General features: G+C 42.5%; 1 protein-coding gene across 3 annotated transcripts in view; it reads left to right on the forward strand.

The window, feature by feature from the left end:
* Window positions 1–25,557, forward strand: part of LOC140714325 (protein ERGIC-53-like) — a 121,415-nt gene that overhangs the window by 29,791 nt on the left and 66,067 nt on the right. For 2 of the 3 annotated variants that reach the window (XM_073025483.1, XM_073025481.1), the window contains exons 6-9: window positions 607–730; window positions 7,221–7,276; window positions 13,904–14,036; window positions 21,745–21,944. In XM_073025483.1, the coding sequence (XP_072881584.1) occupies window positions 607–730; window positions 7,221–7,276; window positions 13,904–14,036; window positions 21,745–21,944 (513 nt within the window). The remainder of the gene's footprint in view (window positions 1–606; window positions 731–7,220; window positions 7,277–13,903; window positions 14,037–21,744; window positions 21,945–25,557) is intronic. The other variant, XM_073025482.1, reaches the window with a different exon arrangement.

Genomic DNA, 25,557 nt, shown 5'->3' on the forward strand with positions numbered 1-25,557 from the left:
AAAAATACTGAGCGAATGCTCTAATCCGTCCTGTTCACCCTTTGAAGTCCTGTATCTCGTCCGGAAATGTGTGATCTTCTGGAGCCGCATGAAGGTGATTTTTAAAGCTGGAGTTAATTCTGAATGGTAGAAAAAGACATGAGGAATTCCTGTCCAATTTTCCACTCAGCGGTTGAGACTTGTCCAGGACATTAGATGTCAACAGCAGCTCCCACCTTCTCGAGGGACCCTGTTCTTTCAAAGAAAATTTTAGCTTAACTTGTCACGTGTACATTGAAATATACAGTGAAATGGCGTCTGAGGATGTGCTGGGGGCAGCCCCCGAGTGCCACCATTCTTTTTGGTGTCAACATAGTATGCCCACAACTCACTAACCCTAACTTGTGTGTCTTTGGACTGTGGGAGGAAACGAGCACCCAGGGGAAACGCATGGGGAGAACGTACAAACTACGTAGAGACAGTGGCGGATAATGAACACAGGTTGCCAGTGCTGTAAAGTGTTACACTAACTCTGTTCTGGCACAGGAGTACAGTGCGTTACTCTTTACTGAGTTGTTTTGGAAAATGTAGTCAATGCTTTATTTCCGTCCTCCTCCTCCTCTGCAGGTTTATCTGAATTTGGGGAGAACTGATATCTCTGACAACTATGAGTTATGCACTGAAGTCACGGACGTGTACCTGCCTCTGAATGGGCACTTTGGAGTATCCGCAGCCACAGGGGCAGTTGCTGGTGAGTGTCAGTGGCCACTGGTTGGTTATGTTTATGGTGATTGCCATAGAGTCATACAACAGGGGAATGGGCCATTCAGCCCATCTAGACATGCTGAACAATATGCCCATTTAAGCTAGTCTCATTTGACCATGTTCTTATCCACGCACCGGCCAAGTTTGATGTACTGGTCTCAACCACCTCCTTTGGAAGCTTGTCTCATATACGCACCGATCGCTGTGTGCTCTTCAGTTTCCTATTAAATCTTTTCCCTCTCACCTTAAACCTGTGCCCTTTAGTTCTTGACTCCCAAAGCTTGGGATGAAGACTGCATGCATTCACCCTAATGATGCCCTTCATGATTTTCTTTAGCTCTGTAAGATCACCTCTCAGTCTCTCTCTGGCTTTATTGCAATGGATCGAGTGGTAATCTGCCCAGGCTCTCTCTCTACATCTCAGTCCTTCGTGTCCTGGAAAATCCTTGTTAATCCTCCTGCACTCTTTCTAGCTTAAGGACGTCTTTCCTATAGCAGATCGGCCAAAAACTGAACCCAGTCTTCCAAACATGACCTCACTTGCATCTTGTATAAACTCTGAATGCTACCTTACCAATGTTTGCATTTCCTTTGGATTTAAATTGCTTCTGATTGTGGAGTGGGCACATCCTCTTCGTAATCATGTAGGTTTCTTCCAGGTGTTTTAGTTTTCTTCCATATTCCAAAGACGAATGGATTAGTAGTTTAATTGACCACTGTAAATACTCCCTTGTGTGGAGATGTGTGATAGAATGTGGGGTGGTGGGAGCAGAGAAGCTGATGGAATGTGGGAAGAGTGAAATGGGATTTGGGTATATTTAAGACAGAGGTTAGTAGGCTGTAGTCAGGCATCAAAGACAATAGACAATAGGTGCAGGAATAGGCCATTCAGCCCTTTGAGCCAGCACCGCCATTCGATGTGATCACGGCTGATCATCCACAGTCAGTACAATCAAAGCTTACAGGTTGAATGGCCCAGTTCCAATCCTCTATCTTATGGTCTTATAGTAGGTATTTTATAGCTAGTATGGGCTCTGTAGGCAACAAACCCTGTTTCTGTGCTATGTAACATTAAGCTTCAATTATTCCATATTGGTTGCATTTGTTGTGAGTGATTTATATGTACTGCGACTTGGACTGGAGGAGCATTGTTGTGTTTGGCAGTATATATGGTTAAATGACAATAAACTTGAACTTGAACTTTGATTGCCAGCAGCTTATACTATATTTTAATATATTTTTCCTCTGTTCGTTTATCAAAATAACCTACTGTTCACCGTGTGAGACCTGCCCTTGTTGGTCCTACCGAAGTGCAATACCTCACACTTGTCTGTGTTAAATTCCACCTTCCATTTTCAGCCCATTTTTCCAGCTGATCCAGATCACTCTGCAAGCCATGATAGCCTTCCTCGTTGTGCACTGCACCCCCAATCTTGGTGTCATCCTCACATGTTCTAATCCAGTTTACCACATTATCACCCATATTGTTGACATAGGTGGCAAGCAACAGCAGACCCAGCACCGATCCCTGCGGCACGCCGCTAGTCACAGGCCTTCAGGTAGAGAGGCAAACATCTACAACGCTTCTCTGGCTTTTCTAGCGGAGCCAATGTCTACTCTAATTTTCTACCGAATCTTCAATGCTGAGCGACTGAACCTTCTTGATCAACCTCCCGTGTGAGCTTCATACAGTTTCTGTTATTGTCATATCTGTATCTGACATCTGATAAGTTGTATGATCAGATTCCCATTTTTTAAATGTAAAGTTAGGCGCAAGTTGTCCCTGGGTTACAACAGTGTTCCATTCCCGTGTGCCTGATGAACAGTTGCTGCTGAGGAGAGATGAGGTTGTGGGGGGGTCAGCCTTCATCACCACTTCAAAGCAAATTTAGGGAATTTTGAACATCCTCAGCTAGGGGGAAGTAATTTATTCAAAGTGGCAGGATAAAATGAGTGCTGTCGTGTAGTGCGGTCCATGGTAAAGCTTCTGGTGTGGTTCTGATAATCAGAAGAACCTGCAGATGTGGGGACCCAGAAAAAAAGCAAAAAAGGTTTTAAAAACACTCAGGAGGTCAAACAGCACCTGTGGAGGGGTAAACAGGCCAAACACCCTGTGTCAGAACTTTGAAAGAGAAAGATGTTAGGTCTAATTGCAGAGAAGATTGGGGTAGGGATGGAAAAATTGGACTAAATAGTCATCAATGGTAAGTTGGGGCCAGGGTGGAGGTGAGTTGTTAATGGGGCAGTTAGAGGGTTTGGAGGTGTGTATGTGAAAGGTGGGGATGGGGAAGGGAGGGGGGTAACTGAGCCAGTACGCAGGTAGATAACTTCAGGCAGAAATGCGCAGCTCTGACATAGCAAAAAAGCTTGGTGAATGGGGTAACACTCACAAAATGCTGGAGGAATTCAGCATGTTAGGCAGCATCAGAGAGGAATAAGAAGCTGACATTTTTAGCCGAGACCCTTCATCAGGACATCATCGTGGATACTGCCTGACCTGCTGCCTTGCTCCAGCATTTTGTGTGTGTTACTCTGGATTTTCAGTATCTGCAGAATTGCTTGTGTTTATGTTGTTTTTGGTGTGAATGTGGTTCCATCTAGTGGCAGGAATAAGGCTGGAGTTGGTTAGTCATTGAGTTGCCTACAATTGTCCCTGAAATAACTGGTAGCTGGTTTATTGATGTCACATGAATCGAGGTGCAGTGAACATGCAGGCCATCCATACAGAGCATTATAAACATAGTCACACTGAGGTAGTACAAGGAGGAAAACAACAACAGAATGCAGAATAGAGTGTTATACAGAGAAAGTGCAGTGCAAGTGGACAGTGTGGTGCAAGGGTCACGACGAGGTAAACAGTGAGGTCAAGGGTCCAACTTTTATCATACAAGAGTTCTGTTTACTACACTTGAACAGGTCCAGATGTTCGCACAGTGCATTGGGCAGCATAGCAGTTAGTGCAACACCATTACACCGCCAGCGATCCGGGTTCAATTCTGTAGTTGTCTATAGTGTGTAAAGAGTTTGTACATTCTCCCCATGACTGCAGGGGTTTCCTCCAGGTGCTCTGGTTTCCTCCCACATTCCCAAGACATATGGGTTAGATTGGGTATAATTGGGTGGTAGGGACTTATTGGCCCGAAGGTCCTGCTACCATGCTGTACTTCTAAACAAATTAGTTCCTCCAAGAAGTCGGAAAATCAAGGGACTTGTAAGCAGATTTAAGTAGGGCTGTATGCTTCTGGGCCACTGTTTGGAGAATGAGGGTAAACTGCTCAGTGGTGCTGTCTGTGGAAAGAGTAAGTTAGCACTTCTGTTTCGAAACCATTCCCACGCCTGAATTCTTAGTTGTTCCTCCTGCCTGGCCTGCTGAGAGTTTCCAGCATTTACTAATAACATTTGCAGTATTTCTGCAGGATGTTGCCCAGAAAGGAGAACTGTGGTTAACAAGGCAAGGCTGTGTTTATTCCCACTGGAACTTATGGTTACATTATAGAGGATAGGATAGCTAGATTCTTCCACTCCTGCCCCAGGCCAGGGGTGTCTAAAACTAGTGGCCATAGATTTAATCTGAGGGGAGAGACATATAAAAGGAGATCTGAGGGGACATTTCTTCACACACAAGTTGCTGAATATTTGTAAGCTGCCAGAGGAGGGGGTAGACGCAAACATCATTAGGGCATTTAAAAGACATTTTGGCAGGTACTTGAAAGGACAAGTGTAGAGGGATACGGCCTAACGTAGGCCATTGGGATTGGCAAAGGTAGGCATCACAGTCATAGTCATACAGCATGTGAACTGGCTTTCTGCACGACTGGTCCAAGCCTGATTCCCATTCAACTAAGTCACATTTGCCCACCTTTGTCCCATATCCCTCTAAACCAGGGGGTTCCCAATCTGGGGTCCACATACCCCTTGCATGAGGGTATTGGTCCATGGCGTAAATAGGTTGGGAACCCCTGCTCTAAACCTTTCCTATTCATGTACCTTGCTCTAAACCTTTCCTATTCGTGTACCTTGCTCTAAACCTTTCCTATTTGTGTACCTTGCTCTAAACCTTTCCTATTTGTGTACCTTGCTCTAAACCTTTCCTATTCGTGTACCTTGCTCTAAACCTTTCCTATTCGTGTACCTTGCTCTAAACCATATATGTCAAACTCAAGGCCCGCGGGCCAAATCCGGCCCGCGGTGGAATTATCTTTGGCCCGCGAGATAATATCTACCGTAGATTCCGGACTACAGAGCGCACCTGATTTTAAGCCGCTGGCACTAATTTTAGAAATAAAATCATTTTTTTAAATGTAAAGGCCGCACCGGATTTTAGGCCGCACCGGATTTTCGGCCGCAGGTGTCCCACGTTGTAATATGAGATATTTACACAGAAAGATATTACACGTGAGGATTTTTTTAACTTTTAATTAAATCCATATGGTAACAAAAACAAATACATATTGCAAATGCTTTTTTTCGAACCGTGCCCGTACGCGGCTACTTTTAAATATACGTTGCGTATACTTCTTTACTGAACAACATTCCAATATCTCCTAACGACTGGTAAAAAATATATATACTGCAGCCTACCAGGAAAAGTTATTGATACCTTTAACTTAAAAGCAGCGTTCGCTCGGATCCAAAGCCGCTTGCGTAATCCGCTCCCCCCTCCTTTCCGTTTCATCGCAAACGGCATTTAAAAGCAGAGTTCGCTCGGATCCAAAGCCGCTTGCGTAATCCGCTCCCCCCTCCTTTCCGTTTCATCGCAAACGGCATTTAAAAGCAGAGTTCGCTCGGATCCAAAGCCGCTCGCGTAATCCGCTCCCCCCTCCTTTCCGTTTTATCGCAAACCGGCATTTTCCCACAAGACACCGCGAAACCGGGTGTGTCGTCATAGCATCCCGCGATGTAGTACAGAAAACAAATATAGTTTAAACTAAGTAGGGTAGGTAGCACAATGCTTCGAGTGTTTTCCATGTTGATGAGGGTGAGTACAAATGACTGATTTACAATAATTTAATTGTGAAAGTGCGCTTGATTTATCGTACAATTTCATTGGACCTCTGTGAACTACTCATCAATTTTATTGGTCTACTGTTACGAGGCAAAATGTTTACGAGGCGGCATGAAAAAAATAATGTATTAGCCGCTCTGGATTATTGGCCGCAAAGTTCAAAGCTGTTCAAAATGTGGGAAAAAAGTAGCGGCTTAAAATCCGGAATCTACGGTAATTACTATTAAAGTTGGCCCCAGTAATCGAAGCGCCTATGGCGTATGATATGGCTAATGCTGAGTTTATTCAGGTACCAGGTTTTCAGGGTTTTTAGTGTTTATTCGGCAGTCTTGCTCGGCAGTCTTCTTCATAAGAAACGGAATTTGTAAAGTGAAACACTTTGTAGTTATAGCAGAGACTGAGACTCATGAGAGCAGGCTGAAAAAACGGAGGCAACGAAAGCTGCGTTCGCACGCATCCGACTGATCCGGCCCACATGAAGCTGCATTTTGCTCAATCCGGCCCGTGACCTAAAATGAGTTTGACACCCCTGAAACCTTTCCTATTCGTGTACCTTGCTCTAACCTTTCCTATTTGTGTACCTTGCTCTAAACCTTTCCTATTTGTGTACCTGTCCAAATGTCTTTTAAATATTAGCATACCTATTTCTACCACTTCCTCTGGCAGCTTGATCCATATTCAGACCACCCGCTGGGCCCTTCAGGTTCCTGTTAAAGCTCTCCTCTAGTCAGCATAGATGAGCTGAGTTGTGAGTTCCCATTCTTGTGTTGAATGTTTCTGAGACTGATTCTATTTCAGATTTCCAACATCGATGATCTTTTAAAGCAATGCACGCAATGTGCTGGAGGAGCTCAGCAGGTCAGGCAGCATCTATGGATGAAAATAAACAGTCAACGTTTTGGGCTGAGACACTTCATAAGGACTTTTTCAGAATTTTAAAACAAAATTTCTTCTACAAAATTGGTGCCTTTTGCCAAATATGTCATCGGCAGCACCCTGCAGGTTTGTATCCTGCTAACCTTGTGGTGACAATTCTGACTGTCTTAGTTCTGAAACAAAATAACTTCTCAAAGTTGCTCGTCTCCAGCCCAGCTTCTGCCGTAACCCTCATCCGGGCCTTTGTGGTTTGAAGTTTTATAGTCTTAATGTTCCCAGGAGGATGATTCCTCATGCTCTTAAACTTCATTGGAACAGTGAAAGAGGCCAAGGTCAGAGTGGAATAGGGATTGAATGTGCCTGTTGGCTTGGCGTCACCCTTGTGGACTGAATCTATGTGTCCTCAGAGCAGTCACCCAGTCTCTGGTTGGTCTCTCCAAAGTAGGAGAAAGGGATATTTTGAGTAAGGAAAGGCTTTAAGACATTTTTAAACATGAGGCTGGCAAGTGTGCGGCTGCTATTTCCAAAGTAAAATTTGCCTACTTGTTGGACAGAACAAGGAAGTTGCTTGAAATATCTTGTGCATATTTTCCAGATGACCACGATGTGCTGTCATTTGTCACGTTCAGCTTGAGCGATCCTGTGACACCGGTAAGTTGAGAGATGTAAACTCTGAGAACAAGCTTTGTGCTGCAAATGTCATCTGTCATTCCTGCACGTCACTAAGCAATGTCACCACCCTTGTCTGTGTGAGGAGGCATGACCAGGCTTGTGTGTAACTGCACAGATGGCATGTAATTATATGGAAGTTCAGCACTAATCAATTCCCTGATTTAGTTTGTGACTCGGGGACGAGTGCTTGCAGCGAAATGGTGAATATCACTGAAGAAGCTTCAAGGACATGAGATGCAGAAAGGATATGTGGAGAAGTATGTTGCCAACGAGGGCTATTATAATCAGGATCTCTCGATTCTTTTATGTGGTGGAAACCAAGTGAAATGGGGCTTTCCAAAGAAAATGGGATTGGGAGCCACTTCACCCCTCAAACCTATGAACGTAGCCCAGGAAGCATGAAAGTGTAGCAGTGAGTGTAACATTATTATAGTGTCAGCAGCCCGGGTTCAATTCTGGCCGCTGTTTGTAAGGAGGTTGAACATTCTCCCCATGACCTGAGGGTTTCCTCCAGGTGTTTTTGTTCCCTCTAACGTTCCAAAGACCTACGGGTTAGTGGATTATTTGGTCATGTGGTACAGGCATATTGGGCCAGAAGGTCCTGTTACCTTAAGACTATAAGATATAGGAGCTGAACAAGGCCATTTGGCCCATCGAGTCTGCTCCGCCATTTCAGCATGGCCGATCCATTGTCCATCTTAGCCTCAATTGCTGCCTTAAATATACACGGCCACCTGTGGTAACAAATTCCACAGATTCACCACTCTCTGGCGAAAGAAATTCCTCCTCATCTCCACTCTAGTGTTCTTAGACTCCCCAAGAAACTCGATAGGTTTACATCAGATTCTCCAGTTTCCTCTCACTTTCTAAAGACTTGGGGGTTAGTAAGTTAATTGGTCACATGGTATAACAGGGTGGTGCAGGCACGATGGACCAGAAGGTCCTGTACCATGCTACATCTCTAAATTTAAAAAAAAGTGGTTGATCAACCCCAGGCCTCAACTTCTCTTCTAGGCCAGTTCTTCATAATCTTCAATTCCCTAATTTTTCAGGAATGTACCTACGTCTTCCTTCTGGGGTGGCACAGTAGTGTGGTGGTTAGCACAATACAGCACCAGTGACGTAGATTCAATTCCCACCACTGCCTATAAGGAGTCTGTACGTTCACCTCAAGATGGTTGGGGTTTCCTCCCACAGTCCAAAGATGTACTGGTTGGCAGGTTAATTGGTCATTGTAAATTGTCCCATAATTGGGCTCGGATTTATCGACAGGTTTGCCGGGCGGTGTGGCTCAAAGGGAAAGAAAGACGTGTTCTGTGTTGTATCTCAGTAAACCAATAATAAAAAAAAAGGTACCTCCCATGCAGTAGCCTCAACAGCTCTCTGGGATAAGGGAGAGGGGCTGAGGAAAGGCAACTGAACAATTTAGGTAAGTGGGAGGATGGAATTGGAATTGGTTTAGTGACTGCTGAAGCGTCTCGGCCCGAAATGCCAACTGTACTTTTTTTCCATAGATACTGCCTGGCCTGCTGAGTTCCTCCAGCATTTTGTGTGTATTGCTTGGATTTCTGGTATCTGCAGATTTTCTCTTGTTAATGTTGTGAAATGATTGTCTTGCATATGTTCATGTAGATTAGGACATTCCACAGTGCATTGAGGTAGACAAAGTAAAACAATGACAGAATACAGAATAAAATATAACAGCTACTAGAGAAAGTACAATGCAGGTAGACAATCAAGTGGAGGATTACAGTGGGGTAGATTGTGACATCAAGAGTTCAACTTACTAGTAGTCTCATTAACAGCGGGATCAAAGCCGTCTTTGAGACTAGTCGTACGTGCTTTCAGGCTTTTGTATCTTCTGCTCAATGGGAGAAGGTAGAAGAGAGAAGGTCCTAGGTGGCTGGGATTTTTGATTATGTCTACTTATGCAGCAAGAAGTATAGACCAAGTCCATAGAAGGGAGGCTGGTTTCCAAGATGCACCAAGAAATGTCCACATTTTGCCGTTTCTTGCAATCATGAGTGGAGCAGCTGCCGAACCAAACAGTTAGGCCTCCAGGTAGGGTGCTTCCTATGGCACGTTAATAACAATTGGGAAGGGTCTTCAGCTCCCTGAGGAAATAGCAGCATTGGTGCGCTTTCTTGGCCACGGTATCTATGTGGTTGGACCAGGACAGGCTACTGGTGATGTTCACACTGAGCAACCTGAAGCTCTCAACCTCAGCACTGTTGACGTAGACAGGATCATGTGCACTGCGCCCCTTTCCGAAGTCAGTGGCCAGCTACTTTGTTTTGTTGACTTTGAGGGAAAGGTTGCTAGATGCATTTTGGACATTCAAACCATACAGTGGATGCTAGGGCACAGGTGAGTGTTGTGGAGCAGAGAGGGCCTGAGGAAAGAGGCCAAGAGTTACAGGTGCAAAGTTCACTCTAAGTAGACAGGCTGGTGGAGGGGGCATTTAGCATGGTTATCTTCATCAGGGCGTCATGTTTAAGAGTAGGAACATTACGTTGCAGTTACATAAATCTTTGATGATGCTGCACTTGGAAAATTGTATACAGTTTTGGCTGCCCTATTACAGAAAGAATTTGTCAGGTTGGAGAGGGTACAGAAGAGCTTTATGAGGATGTTGCCTGGACCAGAGGGTCTGAGTTATAGGGCGAGGTTGGCCATGTTGTATCTTTTTTCTTTAGAGCATAAGTGAATGAGAGGTGACCTCACAGAAGTTTATAAAATCATGAGCAGTATGAATAAAATAGACCATCATTGTCTTTACCCCAACGTTGGAGAGTCCAAAACTAGATGGCACAGATGCAAGTTAAGAAGGGAGTGGTTTAAAAGAAAGCTGACAGGTAACTTCTTTGCACAGAGGGTAGTGAACACCTAGAATGAGTTGCTAGAGGAAGTGTTTGAGGTGAGTATGATTTCGACTGTCTTTTCTTCCTTATTCATTTGGAAGAGGAAATGTCTTGTGACAGTGTCATACGACATGGAACTAGGACATTTGGCCTACTGACATCATGATGACACTCAAGTCCCTATTTCTACTGACCACGTTATATTCTCCCCACATTTGCATCAACTGTCCTCAGATTCTACCACTCTCCTACGCACTCACAGTGGCCAATTAACCCACCAGCCCATAGGTCTTTGGGATGTGGGAGGAAACCCTTGTGGTCACAGGGGCAGCCTGCAGACACCAGGACTGAACACAAATTGTGGGAGCTGTGAGATATTGCTTTTGCTGTTCCACCCATCTGCTCTGTGGGCTCAGTTGAGCAACTGCATGGTTTAATCCTTTTCAAAGAACAAAAACAAAATGAAAGAGTTTTCCCTGCCTACATGCCAACCTGCCCCTGTAAAATGGAGGCAGCTGCCAAATTCGGCTTAATGCACCTTTTGTTTTCCTCAGGTGAATGGAAGCTGACTGTTTTGTTCTGTCTACTCCTTGTGACTCCGGTCGCACAGGATGTGGGTGTGGCCCTAGTGCCTTTTGGGAGGGGGGATGGAAGGGTGAGTAATTACAAGGTTTGCCAATGATGCAGCTTTAGACTCTGCCCTGGTGGAGAGTCTGGAGTTTGCATTTGTACAGAAATTGCTCTGTGAACGTGAAAGGATTTTGAGAGGACTAGAATATAAAAGTGAGGATGCTTTTATGCGAGGAGGCTTTTTAAGGCATTGGTGAAACCACTCTTGGACAGTTTTGGGCCCTGTATCTAAGAAAGGATGTGCTGGCATTGGAGTGGGTCCAGTGGACGTTCACAAGAATGATCCCTGGAACGAAAGGATTAATGTCAGAAGAGTAGTCTGGGCCCGTACTCACTAGAGTTGAGAAGAATGTGGAGGGGGGAGGGAACCTATCAAATACTCCAAGGCTTAGATAGAGTGGATGTGGAGAGGATGTTTTCCATAGAGGGGAAGCCTAAGACCAGTGGACACATCCTCAGAAGATAAGGACATCCCTTTAGAACAGAGATGAGGAGTTTCTTTAGGTTAAGAGTGGTGAATCTGTGGAATTTATTGCCACAGATGGCTATGGAGGCCAAATCGTTGGATATTGTTTATCTATTTAGAGATACAGCTTGGAACAGGCCCTTCCAGCCTACTGGGCTGCACAACCCAGTAACCCACCCACTTAACCCCGCATTATCACAGGACAATTTGCAATGACCATGTAATCTACTAACCAGTAAGTCTTTGGATAATGGGAGGAAACTGGAGCAAACCCATTGGAGAACATATAAACTTCTTACAGATGACATCGGAATTGAATTCCAAACTCTAATGCCTAAACTGTAATAGCATTTGCTAAGCACTACACTGTTGTGTTCTTTATACGTACCATGGGTTACTAAGAACAAACCATATTCTGGAAGAATAGAACTACACATGTGTCTTACAGTGCCATGCTTCTCGATGTTTCTAGATCATTCTATCATTTCTGCACATGCTCATAACTCTGTCCAATCATATTCTGACACGTGATATCACCACATGCACTACCATGACACCCCAAAAGAGAAAGGGTATATATAGGTTTTGCATTAGTAAGGGTGTCAAAGGTTATGGGGAGAAGGCAGGAGAACAGGGTTGGGGGATAACAAATCAGCCATGATGGAATGACAGAGCAGACTCGATGGGCTGAATGGCCTCATTCTCCTGCTATGTCGTATGGTCTAATTGTCTTACCAGGAGGTTCCTGCCAGTTCAAATTTCAAGGTAATTTTGCTAGCAAGGTATGTGTATGTTACCATATACTACCTTGAGATTCATTTTCTTGGAAACATTTACTGGAAAAATGAGTTGTAAAAAGTCTTTGAAAGTGAGTTGGCAGGTTTTAGAATCAGTTTGGAGATGTATTCAGTGAGATTATCCAATCTGGTTTAGGAGCCTGATGGTTGTAAGTTAATAACTATTCCTGAAACTGGTGATGTGAGTCCTAAGGTTCTTGAACCACTTGCCCAATGGTATTAGTGGGAGGAGAGCATGCCCTGGATGTTGGGCGTCCTTGATGATGGGTGCTGCTTTGAAGCAGCACTGCATGCAAATTAACTTATTGATGTTTATCCCACCACAGAACTTTTGAAATTGTGAAATATTTTTTTAAAAATGATACTTAATTTCCTTTGGCCTTTCTCTGTGCTCCCATCTTTAAGGCTGGGTACTGTGTTTTAAATGTAGTCGTTCCAAAACTTTACCATCCACTTGGGAACAAGAGAAAATCTGCAGATGCTGGAATTCCAAGCAACACTCACAAAATGCTGGAGGAACTCAGCAGGCCAGGCAGCATCTATGGAAAAAAGTACAGTCCATGTTTCAGGCTGAGACACTTTGGCAGAACTTGTCCACTTGGGAATGTTTAATCTAGCAAATTTCTGCAGATGTACTGTGGAGAGCATTTTTACTGGTTGCATGATCGTCTGGTATGGTGAAGCCACTGCACGGGATTAGAGAAAGCTGCAGAGGGTTACAAACTCAGCTAGCTCCATCATGGGAACTAGCCTCCCTGCCATCGAGGACATCTTCAAAAGGCATTTCCTCAAAAATGCAGCCTCTATCTTTAAGGATTCCCACCACCTGGAATATCCCCTCTTCTCATTACTACCATCAGGGAGCAGGTACAGGAGCCTGAAGACACACACTCAATGTTTTGGGAACAGCTTCTTCCCCTCCACCATCAGATTTCGGAACGGTCCATGAATCTAGGAATCACGAGGAAATCTGCAGATGCTGGAAATTCAAGCAACACACACAAAATGCTGGTGGAATGCAGCAGGCCAGGCAGCATCTATAGGAAGAAGCAATGTTGACGTCATCCCTGATATATTTAGTTCTTTTTCCCCCTCCTCTTTTTTTCCTCTCTCTTTGCCCATCACTTTTTGCCTGTTCTCCATCTCCCTCTGGTGCTCTCCTCCCCCTTTCTTTCTCCCTAGGCCTCCCGTCCCATGATCCTTTCCCTTCTTCAGCTCTGCATCCCTTTTTGCCAATCACCTTTCCAGCTCTCAGCTTCACTCCACCCCCTCCGGTCTTCTCCTATCATTTCGCATTTCCCCCTCCCCCTCCTACTTTCAAATCTCTTACTATCTTTCCTTTCAGTTGGTTCTGACGAAGGGTCTTGGCCCGAAACGTCGACAGTGCTTCTCCCTATAGATGCTGCCTGGCCTGCTGCGTTCCACCAGCATTTTGTGTGAATCTAGGAATGCTGCCACACTATGTTTGCTCTTTTTTCGCACCAGATATATGTATGTCTTGTAATTTATACTACATTTTATGTATTGCACTGCACTGCCACCAGAAGACAATAGATTTCATGACATATAGTATGGCAGTGATAAAAACCCTGTTCTGATTCTGTTCTGTTCATGATCTTGATGGCATTGCAGTCACTGGGTGGCAGGAGCTATTTATACTGAGGGCCAGCAAACGGAGGGTGTTAGGCAAGTTCCAGACACTGAGTTCCCTCGCTTGTTGTGAGGCGGTGTCGGAAGTGACAAGTGAACACCGTCGCCTTGTGTGTGTGTGTGTCCATTACATAGACTTTGGGTAAAGCCACGGATGTTTGATGCAAGGATCTAACTTGTATTCTGCCTTTCCTGTCGTAAGCAGAATGCGTCGGCTCAGGCCCAGAAGGAGCAAGAGGAAGATGAGTACCAGAGGGAATACGAGCGCTTTGAGAAGGACTTGGAGAAGCGCAAGGATGACTTCCGGAAGCAGCACCCCGAGCTGGACACTCCAGGTATGGAAAGAAAGAAAGATGAGCTGTATTTGTCTCATTTACTTTGAAACGTACAGTGAAATGCGCCATTTGTGTCTGTTACGGATTCAGGCAACAATAAATATATGAGTTAGGCAGGGGTTTATATAACAAATAACACGTTTATTAAACACTGAAAACAAACCCCCCAAAAGTAAACAAATCACTGACGTAACCGGAAGTCAGCTGCTGTGCGGCAACTTGAACAGTTCTTAAAGCATTGAAGCTTAAACAGTTCTTAAAGCGATGTTGCAAAAACAGTTCTTCAAAGTAGTATTGCCAAAAGTTCAAAATGCTCACAGTCCATTTAAGGGAGAAACTTTTTAAGAGGATTTAAATTCTCTTTTCCGTCGTGTTGCTTCGGTTCCCAAGATCGAACTTTTTCCCACGAAGAATTTACGAAACGAAACGGCTTAAAGGCACTGACCTTTCCTTTACAGAACTATTCCCAATCCTTTCTGCTATTTCGCAGGGATTAACACGAGAACAGTCAACGAATTCCTTCCGAATAAGGATCAAACAAGGTCGAACCTGTTTCACCGTCGAAATCGATTCTCCTCGATCTTTAACTCCCGAACTCTGATCTTCACTCTCCACTGATTCTCAACTAGCAGTATTATAAAGAAACTGCTGGCAATGACCTTTTAACTTTAGGCATTAGATAAAACTTCATCTTTCAACTAAACTGCGTCATAACATTAAATCACGCAGTGGCATGAAGTCAACATGGCAAATCCAGTCACGAACTGCCCCTCCTCACAGGGAGGGGTCCTCCTTTTATACCCTGTAAAAAAAACCTGTCACATGACCTCTACTGGCGGGAAAATGACGTCACTCCACCATCACAAGACTATTACCTCAAGTCCAGTATAGCTTCAATCCCAGTCACGTGACAAGGGTACCACTGTCACGTGGCACGAGTACGTAACACCTCCCTCCAAAAAAAACATTTTGGTCTGACAAGAACAAAAATTTCAAAAATTATTTACAAGAAAAACAAATGTATAAATTTTATAACATACACAATATACAATACCATCATATAACATCTTACAACTCACAATACAGTAGGAGTGTTACAATTAAAAAAAACACTCTATAAAAAAAATTACATGTACATTCAACATCGAGATAGACAATCAGCAACCACATTATCTTTACCTTTAATATGAGTTATCACAATATTGTACTCTTGTAACATCAAACTCCAATTTAATAATCTTCTGTTTTTGTTTTTCATCTTACTCAGAAAAACTAACGGATTATGATCAGTGTAAACAATAAGTGGTTTTTGAGTTGTACCAACATATACCTCAAAATATTCTAAAGCTAAAACAAGAGATAACAATTCCTTCTCTATTATCGAATAGTTCCTTTGATGCTTATTAAATTTCTTAGAAAAGTAAGCTACTGGATGATCAACCTCATCACCCTCATTCCTTTGCATCAATACTGCTCCCGCAGCCTCATCACTAGCATCTACAGCTAATGAAAAAGGTTTTTCAAAGTCAGGTGCCTTAAGCACAGGTTGTTGACTTATCATTGTTTTCAATTTTTCAAATGCTTCTTGACAAGGCACTGTCCACACAAACTTCACATTCTTCTGCAAAAGGTTAGTTAATGGAAGGGCAACATTAGCAAAATTCTTACAAAATTTTCGATAATATCCTACCATTCCCAAGAATCTTCTGAGAGTTTTTTTCCCCGTTGGAGTGGGAATCTCTAAAATTGCCCAAACTTTTGCCTGAACAGGAGCTACCTTACCTTGACCCACAACATAACCAAGGTAAGTCACAGTGGCATGTCCAAATTCACTCTTAGCTAAATTAATAGTTAAGTTAGCTTTTGAAAGCCTTTCAAACAATTTCTCCACCGTTTCTCTACAACTTCCCAAGTATCACTTCCTGTCACTAAATCATCAATATAAGCATCAGTATCTTTCAATCCCTGAATCACAGAGTTAATCATCCTCTGGAAAGTACCTGGGGCATTCTTCATCCCAAATGGAAGAACATTATATTCATATAACCCAGATGGAGTTACAAATGCAGAAATCTCTCTACCTCTGTCCGTTAATGGAACACACCAATACCCTTTCAATAAATCAATCTTTGTAAGGAACTTTGCTTTTCCAACTTTATCTACACAATTATCTACTCTAGGAATTGGATATGCATCTGTTTTCGTTACAGCATTCACCTTCCTATAGTCCGTACAAAACCTAATACTACCATCTGGTTTTGGCACCATAACACATGGTGAACTCCAATTCGAGTTAGAATGCCTAATAATATTATTCTCTAACATATATTTAATTTCTTTCTCAGCAAGTTCACATTTTTCTATGTTCATCCTATATAGGTGTTGTTTGATAGGTTTGGCATCTCCAACATCTACATCATGTGAAGCTATAGTAGTCCTTCTCGGAACATCTGGAAACAAATCCTTATATTTAAAAATTAATTCCTTCATCTGTTGTTTCTGCTCTAGCTGTAAATGTGCTAATTTCTCATCAATATTTTCCAGAATGGTTGAATTTGGTAACCTAACAGAAACAATGTTGGATTTAGAATGAAATTCAGATGAATCATCTATCATATTCCTAGTTACATCAAACTCATTCTCACTAACCACAATAGTCACAGTATCAGATTGTTTCTCAAAATCTGGTTTAATCATATTTATATGGCAAAGTTGTGTTGACCTTCTATGATCTGGAGTGTTTATCACGTAATCCACATCATTGATTTTAGACACAATTTCATAAGGACCATGAAATCTAGCTTGTAAAGGATTCGTTTGCACTGGGAAAAGAACTAACACCTTATCTCCAGGCTTAAACATCCTCATCCTAGCCTCTTTATCATACCAAGTTTTCATTTTCTCCTGAGCCAATTTTAAATTTTCCTTGGCTAAGCTACAAGCTTTATGTAACCTGTCCTTAAATTTCAAAACATAGTCCAACAAATTAGTGTGTATTTCCTTACTAATCCACTGTGCTTTTAATAAAGCTAAAGGTCCTCTAACTCCTCTAACTCTATGCCCAAACACAAGTTCAAATGGACTAAAACCTAAAGATTCCTGTACCGATTCCCTTACTGCAAATAAAAGAAAGTTTATACCCTCATCCCAATCATTCTCATTTTCCACACAATATGTCCTAATCATATTCTTGAGGGTAGAATGAAACCTCTCCAAGGCACCTTGCGAGTCTGGATGGTATGCAGATGAAGTGATTTGCTTAGCTCCCAATTTATAAACTATCTGTTGAAACAATCCAGACATAAAATTACTGCCTTGATCAGTTTGTATTTCCTTAGGTAATCCAAAATAAGTAAAGAATTTTATAAGGGCCTTTGTCACAGTTTTAGCTTTTATATTCCTAAGTGGTACTGCCTCTGGAAACCTAGATGAAGTACACATGATAGTCAACAAATACTGATAACCAGTTTTTGTCTTTGGTAATGGACCAACACAATCTACAATAACTTTAGAAAACGGTTCACCAAATGCTGGAATAGGTTGTAATGGAGCCACTGGTGTAACTTGATTTGGTTTACCCACAATTTGACAAGTATGGCACGTTTTACAAAACATTGCCACATCTTTTCTTAGACCAGGCCAGTAAAAATGTTTCAAAATCTTGTCCACAGTTTTCCTTACCCCTTGGTGTCCACCTAAAGGCACACTATGAGCTAAAGTCAAAATCTCATTTCAATAAACTTTAGGGACAACTACCTGATAAACAACATTCCATTCCTCACTTGCAGGAATTGTAGGTGACCTCCACTTCCTCATCAGCACTCCTTTTTTCAAGTAATATCCTACTGGCACCTTCTCAATTTCACTATCTGATAGAGCCTGTACTCTTAATTTTATAATCTCAGGATCTCTATTCTGCTCTGCTATCATCTCCTTCCGAGACAGAGATAAATCTTCATAGTCAGACTTACTCCCAGAATCTTGTTCAAACAATGAAGGTAAGAAAGTCTGACACATTCTCAAAACTCGAATCCTGAGTTGAACAGTCATGAGTAACAACCTCATTCCGCGCATCAATCTTTTTAGCCATAGCTCTAGTCACAACACAGGAAGAATCTGTGTTAGAATTAATCTCTGATTCCTTAGACTCCATTGTCAAATGCACTTCAGGAAAAACTTGTCCACCTGCCAAGTCATTACCTAACAATAAAGAAATACCCTTCACAGGTAAGCTATGCTGTAATCCTACTTTAACAAATCCTGTAACTAACCCTGACTTTAAATTTACTTTATGTAAATGTACAGGCATAAAATCACTCCCAACACCTCTTATGTAATTTACCTCACCAGTATCAGACTCTTCATTAAACTTCAATACACTGTCTAACATCAGTGATTGAGAAGCTCCAGTATCCCTAAGGATTTTTATTGGCACCAGAGTAGATCCTTCTTTCAAGGATACAAACCCTTCAGTTATAAAATGATCATATCCCTTTTTAACTTGGTCAGACTCTAACAAAACCTCATTTGTGTTTATCAAACCCTGTAATTTTACAGGTGCTTCAGTATGTTGCACACAAACATCTGGAACTGCTTCCTTCTCTTTCTTTTTCAATCTGAAACAGTTAGCTATTACATGGCCAGCTTTCTTACAATAGTTACAAATAAGACCAAACTGTCTTTCCTTCACAGGTTTTCCTTCGTCCTTACCTTTCTCATTAACTTCTGATTTAATTTCTGATTTACCTTGAGTCTCCATGTTATTTTTCTTCTTAAAAATTCTGCCCTGAGGAAATTTATTCTTATGGATTAAAACATACTCATCAGCTAATCTAGCACAGTCCTGCAATTTATCAGTATCTCTCTCATTTAAGTAGGTCCTTACTTCAACAGGAATGCTTCTTTTAAATTCCTCCATTAAAATCAGCTCTTTCAGTGTATCATAGTCCTCATTTACATTTTTAGAAGAAACCCATCTCTCAAAACACACAGCTTTATCATAGGCAAATTCCACGTAAGTCTTTTCCACAGACTTATTCAAACTTCTGAATCTTTCTCTATACGCTTCTGGGACTAATTCGTATGATTTTAGAATATGCATTTTCACAATATCATAATCAAGTGCTTGCGCAGCAGTTAAAGCTGTATAAACTTGTTGTGCTTTGCCTTTAATTACACTCTGTAACAACACTGACCATTTATCTTTCGGCCACTCTGACATCCGAGCAATAGTTTCAAAATGTTGGAAATATCTTTCCACTTCTGTTTCACTAAATGGAGGGACCAATTTAATTTCTTGACTAGCAACAAACGGCTTTTTAGAACCAGAAGACTGATTCCCAGACCTTAATTCCGTCATTGCATATTCAAATTCCCTTTTTTTCCGATCAGCTTCTAAACTACAACGCTCCAACTTCATTTGCTCGATTTGCAACTGCATCTCCAGATTACTTATTGGAAACGACTCTAAAGTCGATTAATCAAAAACACCCAAATCCACATAGTGTGACGCGATTTTTCTCTGTATTACAGCCTTTGATGTAGTCTTCAAAATACCTTTAAGTTGCAATCTACTAGCTATCTCAGATACTTCAGTTTTTTTCGCCCTCGCTAATAACTCTGCATCTGGCGAAGCCAGAAACTCATCAATATTCATTGTTGCCGAATACCACTCACAAGCCAATCAAACAAAAGAATCGAGCATTCCCTGTTTCCAAAACACCGACTCAAAATTTAACAAGCATTTAAACTTAAATGATCCAATCTGGATGCAGCCCCCATATTTATGTTATGGATTCAGGCAACAATAAATATATGAGTTAGGCAGGGGCTTATATAACAAATAACACATTTATTAAACACTGAAAACAAACCCCCCAAAAGTAAACAAATCACTGACGTAACCGGAAGTCAGCTGCTGTGTGGCAACTTGAACAGTTCTTAAAGCATTGAAGCTTAAACAGTTCTTAAAGCGATGTTGCAAAAACAGTTCTTCAAAGTAGTATTGCCAAAAGTTCAAAATGCTCACAGTCCATTTAAGGGAGAGACTTTTTAAGACGATTTAAATTCTCTTTTCCGTCGTCTTGTTTCGGTTCCCAAGATCGAACTTTTTCCCACGAAGAATTTACAAAATGAAACGGCTTAAAGGCACTGACCTTTCCTTTACAGAACTATTCCCAATCCTTTCTGCTATTTCGCAGGGATTAACACGAGAACAGTCAACGAATTCCTTCCGAATAAGGATCAAACAAGGTCGAACCTGTTTTACCGTCGAAATCGATTCTCCTCGATCTTTAACTCCCGAACTCCGATCTTCACTCTCCACTGATTCTCAACTAGCAGTATTATAAAGAAACTGCTGGCAATGACTTTTTAACTTTAGGCATTAGATAAAACTTCCTCTTTCAACTAAACTGTGTCATAACATTAAATCACGCAGTGGCATGAAGTCAACATGGCAAATCCAGTCACGAACTGCCCCTCCTCACAGGGAGGGGTCCTCCTTTTATACCCTGTAAAAAAAACCTGTCACATGACCTCTACTGGCGGGAAAATGACGTCACTCCACCATCACAAGACCATTACCTCAAGTCCAGTATAGCTTCAATCCCAGTCACGTGACAAGGGTACCACAGTAACGTGTCACGAGTACATAACATGTCAAATCAAATCGGCAAGTGTTGTGTGGGCAGCCTGCAAGTGTCTCCATGCTTCTGGTTCCAGCTCACTAACCATAATCGTACAACTTTGGAATGTGTGGGGAGTCTGGACTACCTGGAGGCAACCCGTGTGTTCACAGGGAGAATGTACACACAAAGTCTTCACAGACAGCGGCAGGAATCGAACCTTGATTTTACAGCTGGTGCTGTAATAGTATTGCGCAAACCTCTACACTACCCTGCTGTCCTATCGAAGAGTCGGACTATTCCTTCGTTATCTTTGTCAACCCTGTTAAACGCTTCCCACTTTGGCACATGGCCCACTTACGGTGATGTGCCAGACGGGAGACGTATAGCACTTGCCCACTGCTTCTCATCGTCTCTTTTAACGTCAGCTCATCTTGGTCGCGTGGGTGCAATTGGGTTGTGCGGGCTCGTTGGGCTGGAAGGGCCTGTTATCTCTAAATTGAATTGAATTAAATATCTACTTTGCTCCCTAATAACTGTAAAGCATTTCCCAGTAAACATGTTTGTCTCACTCAGTTTACCTCCTGCCCAGAAGTAAGTTGCCCTTTGGGAGAAGAGAGTTTTGCATGACAGTTACCGTAAGGTTCCATGCGGACAGAAATCTAGAAGATTTGTCAGGTCCACCACTCAGGGGATGTAACCTTTGCTCCTCCTCAGATTCTGAGTCCCTTCGATATAATAGCTGGAAGAATCATCTCTCAGCTTCCTCAGAGTTATCTAGCTGGCATTGTCAACTGTAACGGTCAATCTTACTTGCTATGTACATCTATATGTATTAGGAATTTGCTGCGGTATGTTGGCCATTTTGTAACCAATTTTACTATATAACTGTTGGAGTCCTGACCGCTGTTGAGGGAGCCTAGTGACAAATCTACATGCCTGTGATGCTGCATTGTGCCTCTGCCTTACTGAACTTGTACATATGATAATGAACTCTACCCGACTTGACTTGATAGTTGTTCTTTTCCCATTCTGCGGAAGTTCTCACGCTCCCAATTCCTCTCTCACTCTGACGTTCTTAGATGAAGAAGCGTTTGAGACGCAGAGCCAGCGGGAGATGCAAATGGTTATCAGTGGGCAGTCCATAATTCAGGAGGAGCTGACAAAACTTAGGGAAAGGTTGGCGGACGCGTTTGACGAGCACAAGCAACATACGGAGAACTTCAGTAAACTGAGCAAGGATCGACATACAAGCACTGCAGCCAGAGGAAGCGGACGTCAGGCAAGTTGGTGTCTCCAAAACAGGTTTGGTTGGGAGTGAAAATATATTTCTATTTGAATAGCAGATTCAGGCACAGTTATTACAAGTGGTGTTTATATATGTAAGAATCAGGTTTATTATTGCTGATGTATGCTATGGATTCGTTGTATTGTGGCAGCAGAGCAAGGCAAAACAATTCTATAATTACAAAAAAAAATTAAAATAAGTAAACAGTGAGAAAGAGTAATCGTGAGAGTGTTCATGGGTTCATGGACTGTTCAGAAATCTGATGTAACGGGGGAAGAAGCTGTTCCTACACACTTTGAGTGTGGGTCTTCAGGCTCCCATTCCTCTTCCCTGATGGTAGTAGTGAGAAGAGGACATGCCCCAGATGGTGGGAGTCAATTAATGATGTTGCCTTCTTGAAGCAACACCTTTTGAAGATGTTCTTGATTATGAGAGCCTCCTGCCCGTGATGGAGCTAGCCTCTTTCGATCTAGTGCAATGCAGCCTCTATACTAGGCAATGATGCAAACAGTCACAATGCTGTTCATCGTGAATCTGTGGAAATTTGCTTTAGTGATGAAGCAAATCACTTCAAGCTTATAATGAAGCACTGGTGTGCCGTATCTGTGATTGTGTCAGCGTATTGGGCCCAAGATAGATCCTTGGAGATGTTGATGCCCAGGAACGTGAAACTGCTCACCCTTTCCACTGCTGATCCCTGAATGAGGACTGATGTGGGTTCTCCTAACTTCCCATTCCAGAAGTCCACAAACAATTCTTTGCTGTTCCTGACATTGAGTGCAAGGTTGTTGTTGTAACACAACTTAACCAATGAATCTATCTCACAGGAGTTTTATTAAAGTATATGTTTGTTCATGACATGCATTGTTCTGACCATGCCAGAATTTATAGTCCCCAATTGTCTTTGAGCTGCTGTGCTGTTAAACAATGTTCAAAGGTGGGAATAGAAATAATGGAAGCCTTTCTGAGATAGTAGATTGCATTGGGACATGTGTGACCTTGGGGTATTTTGTAATTGGTTAATTATTACCTTGTGCCGAGATGCATAGCACCCAAACAGATCATTTCCAAACTGAAGTAGATTGAGGTAGTGCAAACTTAAAAACAATAACAAATGTAGAATGTGGTGTTACAGAGAAAGTGCAGTGCAGATGGTCGATAAGGTACAATCCCGTGATAAGGTAGATTGAGAGATCGAGATTTCATCTTTATCATATGAAGTCTATTTAAGAATCTTGTAATAGTGGGTTAGAATCTGACCGTGAGCCTGTTTCATGTTTTATATCCTCTGCCCCATAGGAGAAGGGAGAATGATCGGAGTAGGAATGGTCTTTAATTACGCTGGCTGCTTTCCCCAGGCAGTGAAAGTGTAGACTGAGTCAATGGGTGAAAAGTTTCTGTACCTGAAGGACATGCTTACTTTGTAGTTTGTGCAATTGGATTGAATCCTGGGATAAAGAACTTGTTTTCTGAAGGGGGATTTGAAGAAGATTAGTCCATACTCATTGGAAGTTTACACAGAGGGCTGAGTTAAATGGGCAAGATTCTGTATGGGAGAGACTGGGTAGTGCTGTAAATCTGTTTGCTCCTGCACAGCATCAGGGTGAGGGGGATGACTGTTTAGAAAACGGGTGAGAATGACTTTCTTTCTGTGAAGGCTGTGAATTATTTCAGAGGTTGAAAGTTCAATGATTAAACCAGTGTTCAATAGAAGTGTAGAATTGTTACAACAATGGAGGAAGCCTTTCAACCCATTGAGTGCATCCTCAAGGAAATGGGAGTAAGAGAAAGCCACTCAGCTCCTCTAGCCCATCCCACTATTCAGTATGATTGTGGCTGATCTCCCCAGGATGCCCTCTCCTATGCCAGTTCCTCGATGTTCTCAGTTTCTTGATCTTCCAAAAATGTACCTAGCTCCATTTCAAAATTGTGAAGGATGTTGACAGAGTTAGTGCAAACAGACTTTTTTCCGCTGAGGTCGGTTGAGACCAGAACTAGAGGTCATAGGTTAAGGGTGAAAGGTGAAATGTTTCAGGGGGGACTGAGGGGAAACTTCGCTCAGGAAATGATGCAAGTGTAGAATAAGAGAGTGAGCTGCCGGCGAACATGGTGGATCAATTACAACATTTAGGAGGTGTTTGGATAAGTACGTGGATGGGAGGGGTATGGAGGGCTCTGGTCCAGGTGTGGGTCAATGAGACTAAGCAGAGTAACAGAGGGAAAAGGACAAAGGGCCTGTTTCTGCGTTATAGTGCTCTATGACTCTTAATACTTAATAGACTAGCCTCCACCACTCTCTGAGGCAGAGGAGTCCAGAGGTTCATTGTCCTATGTGAGACCAATTTTCTTCATATCTCAGCTTTAAATGGCCAGTCCTTTAACTCTTTTAAGGGAGATTAAGGCTCATTTGTGACCCTTCCACTAGCGGAAACATAGATCCATACACCACAAAACAGGCCCTTCGACCCACGATGTGGTGACAATCTTTTAACTAAGATCCTACATAGCCCACCATTTTTCAACCATCTGTGTGCCTATCTGAGATCCTCTTAAATGCCCCTAATGTTACTGCCTCTACCACCACCCCTGGCAGGTATTGCATACACTCACCACTTGCCTCTGACATTTCCCCTACACTTCCCTCCAATCATCTTAAAATTATACCCCTATGTAATAGCCATTTCCAAGTCCTGGGGAAAAAATCTCTGGTTGTCCACTGTATCTATTCCTCTTATCATCTTGTACACTCTCAAGTTGCCTCTCGTCCTCCTTCACTCCAAAGAGAAAATCCCTAGCTCGCTGCCTTCATAAGACATACTCTCCAATGCAGGAAGCGTTCTGGTAAATCTCCTCTGCGCCTTCTTTAATGCTTCCAAGTCCTTCCTATAATGAGGTGATAAGTATCCTGAAACACATTCTGATTTGCTCTCATAGAACCTTATGTAGTTCAATAAGATCACCTCTCATTCTTCTAATCTTCCAGGGATACAGACCCAAGCTGTTTATTCATTCGCTCCTCTCAGGGTTTGGCCAAGACTGTTCTGTGGAGAGAAATAGACAATCTACTTTTTGGGTTGAGATCCTTCATCTGAACTGAAAGATAGAGGGAGATAGCCAGAATAAAGAAGTGAGGGGAAGGGGTGGAACAAGAACTGGCAGGAGATAGGTGGGTATAGGTGATTGGCAGATGGAGGAGGGATGAGTGGACATAGCGACAGAAGTTAAGAGATGATAGGTGGAGGCAACATAGGGTTGCAGATGGAATACGACAGGAAAGGAAGGTCGTCCTGAAAGGACATCCTGATGAAAGGTCCCAGCTGAAACGTTGACTGTATTCTTTTCTATAGATGCTGCCTGGCCTGCTGAGTTCCTCCAGCATTTTGTGTATTGCTTGGACTTGCAGCGTCTGCAGATTTTCACTTGTTTGATCAAATACTGTACATGGGTTTTGAAAAACAAAGGAGAGGCTGAGAGATTTAATCTGGAAATTCCCCTGAAGTTATGTTAGGAATGCTGTTCTTACAAACTGTCTATAGATCAGGAATTTGAAGGTAGCACCACACTTTTTTGTAGCTTAGGTTGCGTCTGGTGGATTGAATCCCAATAT

The sequence above is a fragment of the Hemitrygon akajei genome, chromosome 21 (assembly GCF_048418815.1).
Source record: "Hemitrygon akajei chromosome 21, sHemAka1.3, whole genome shotgun sequence".
Taxonomy (NCBI): domain Eukaryota; kingdom Metazoa; phylum Chordata; class Chondrichthyes; order Myliobatiformes; family Dasyatidae; genus Hemitrygon; species Hemitrygon akajei.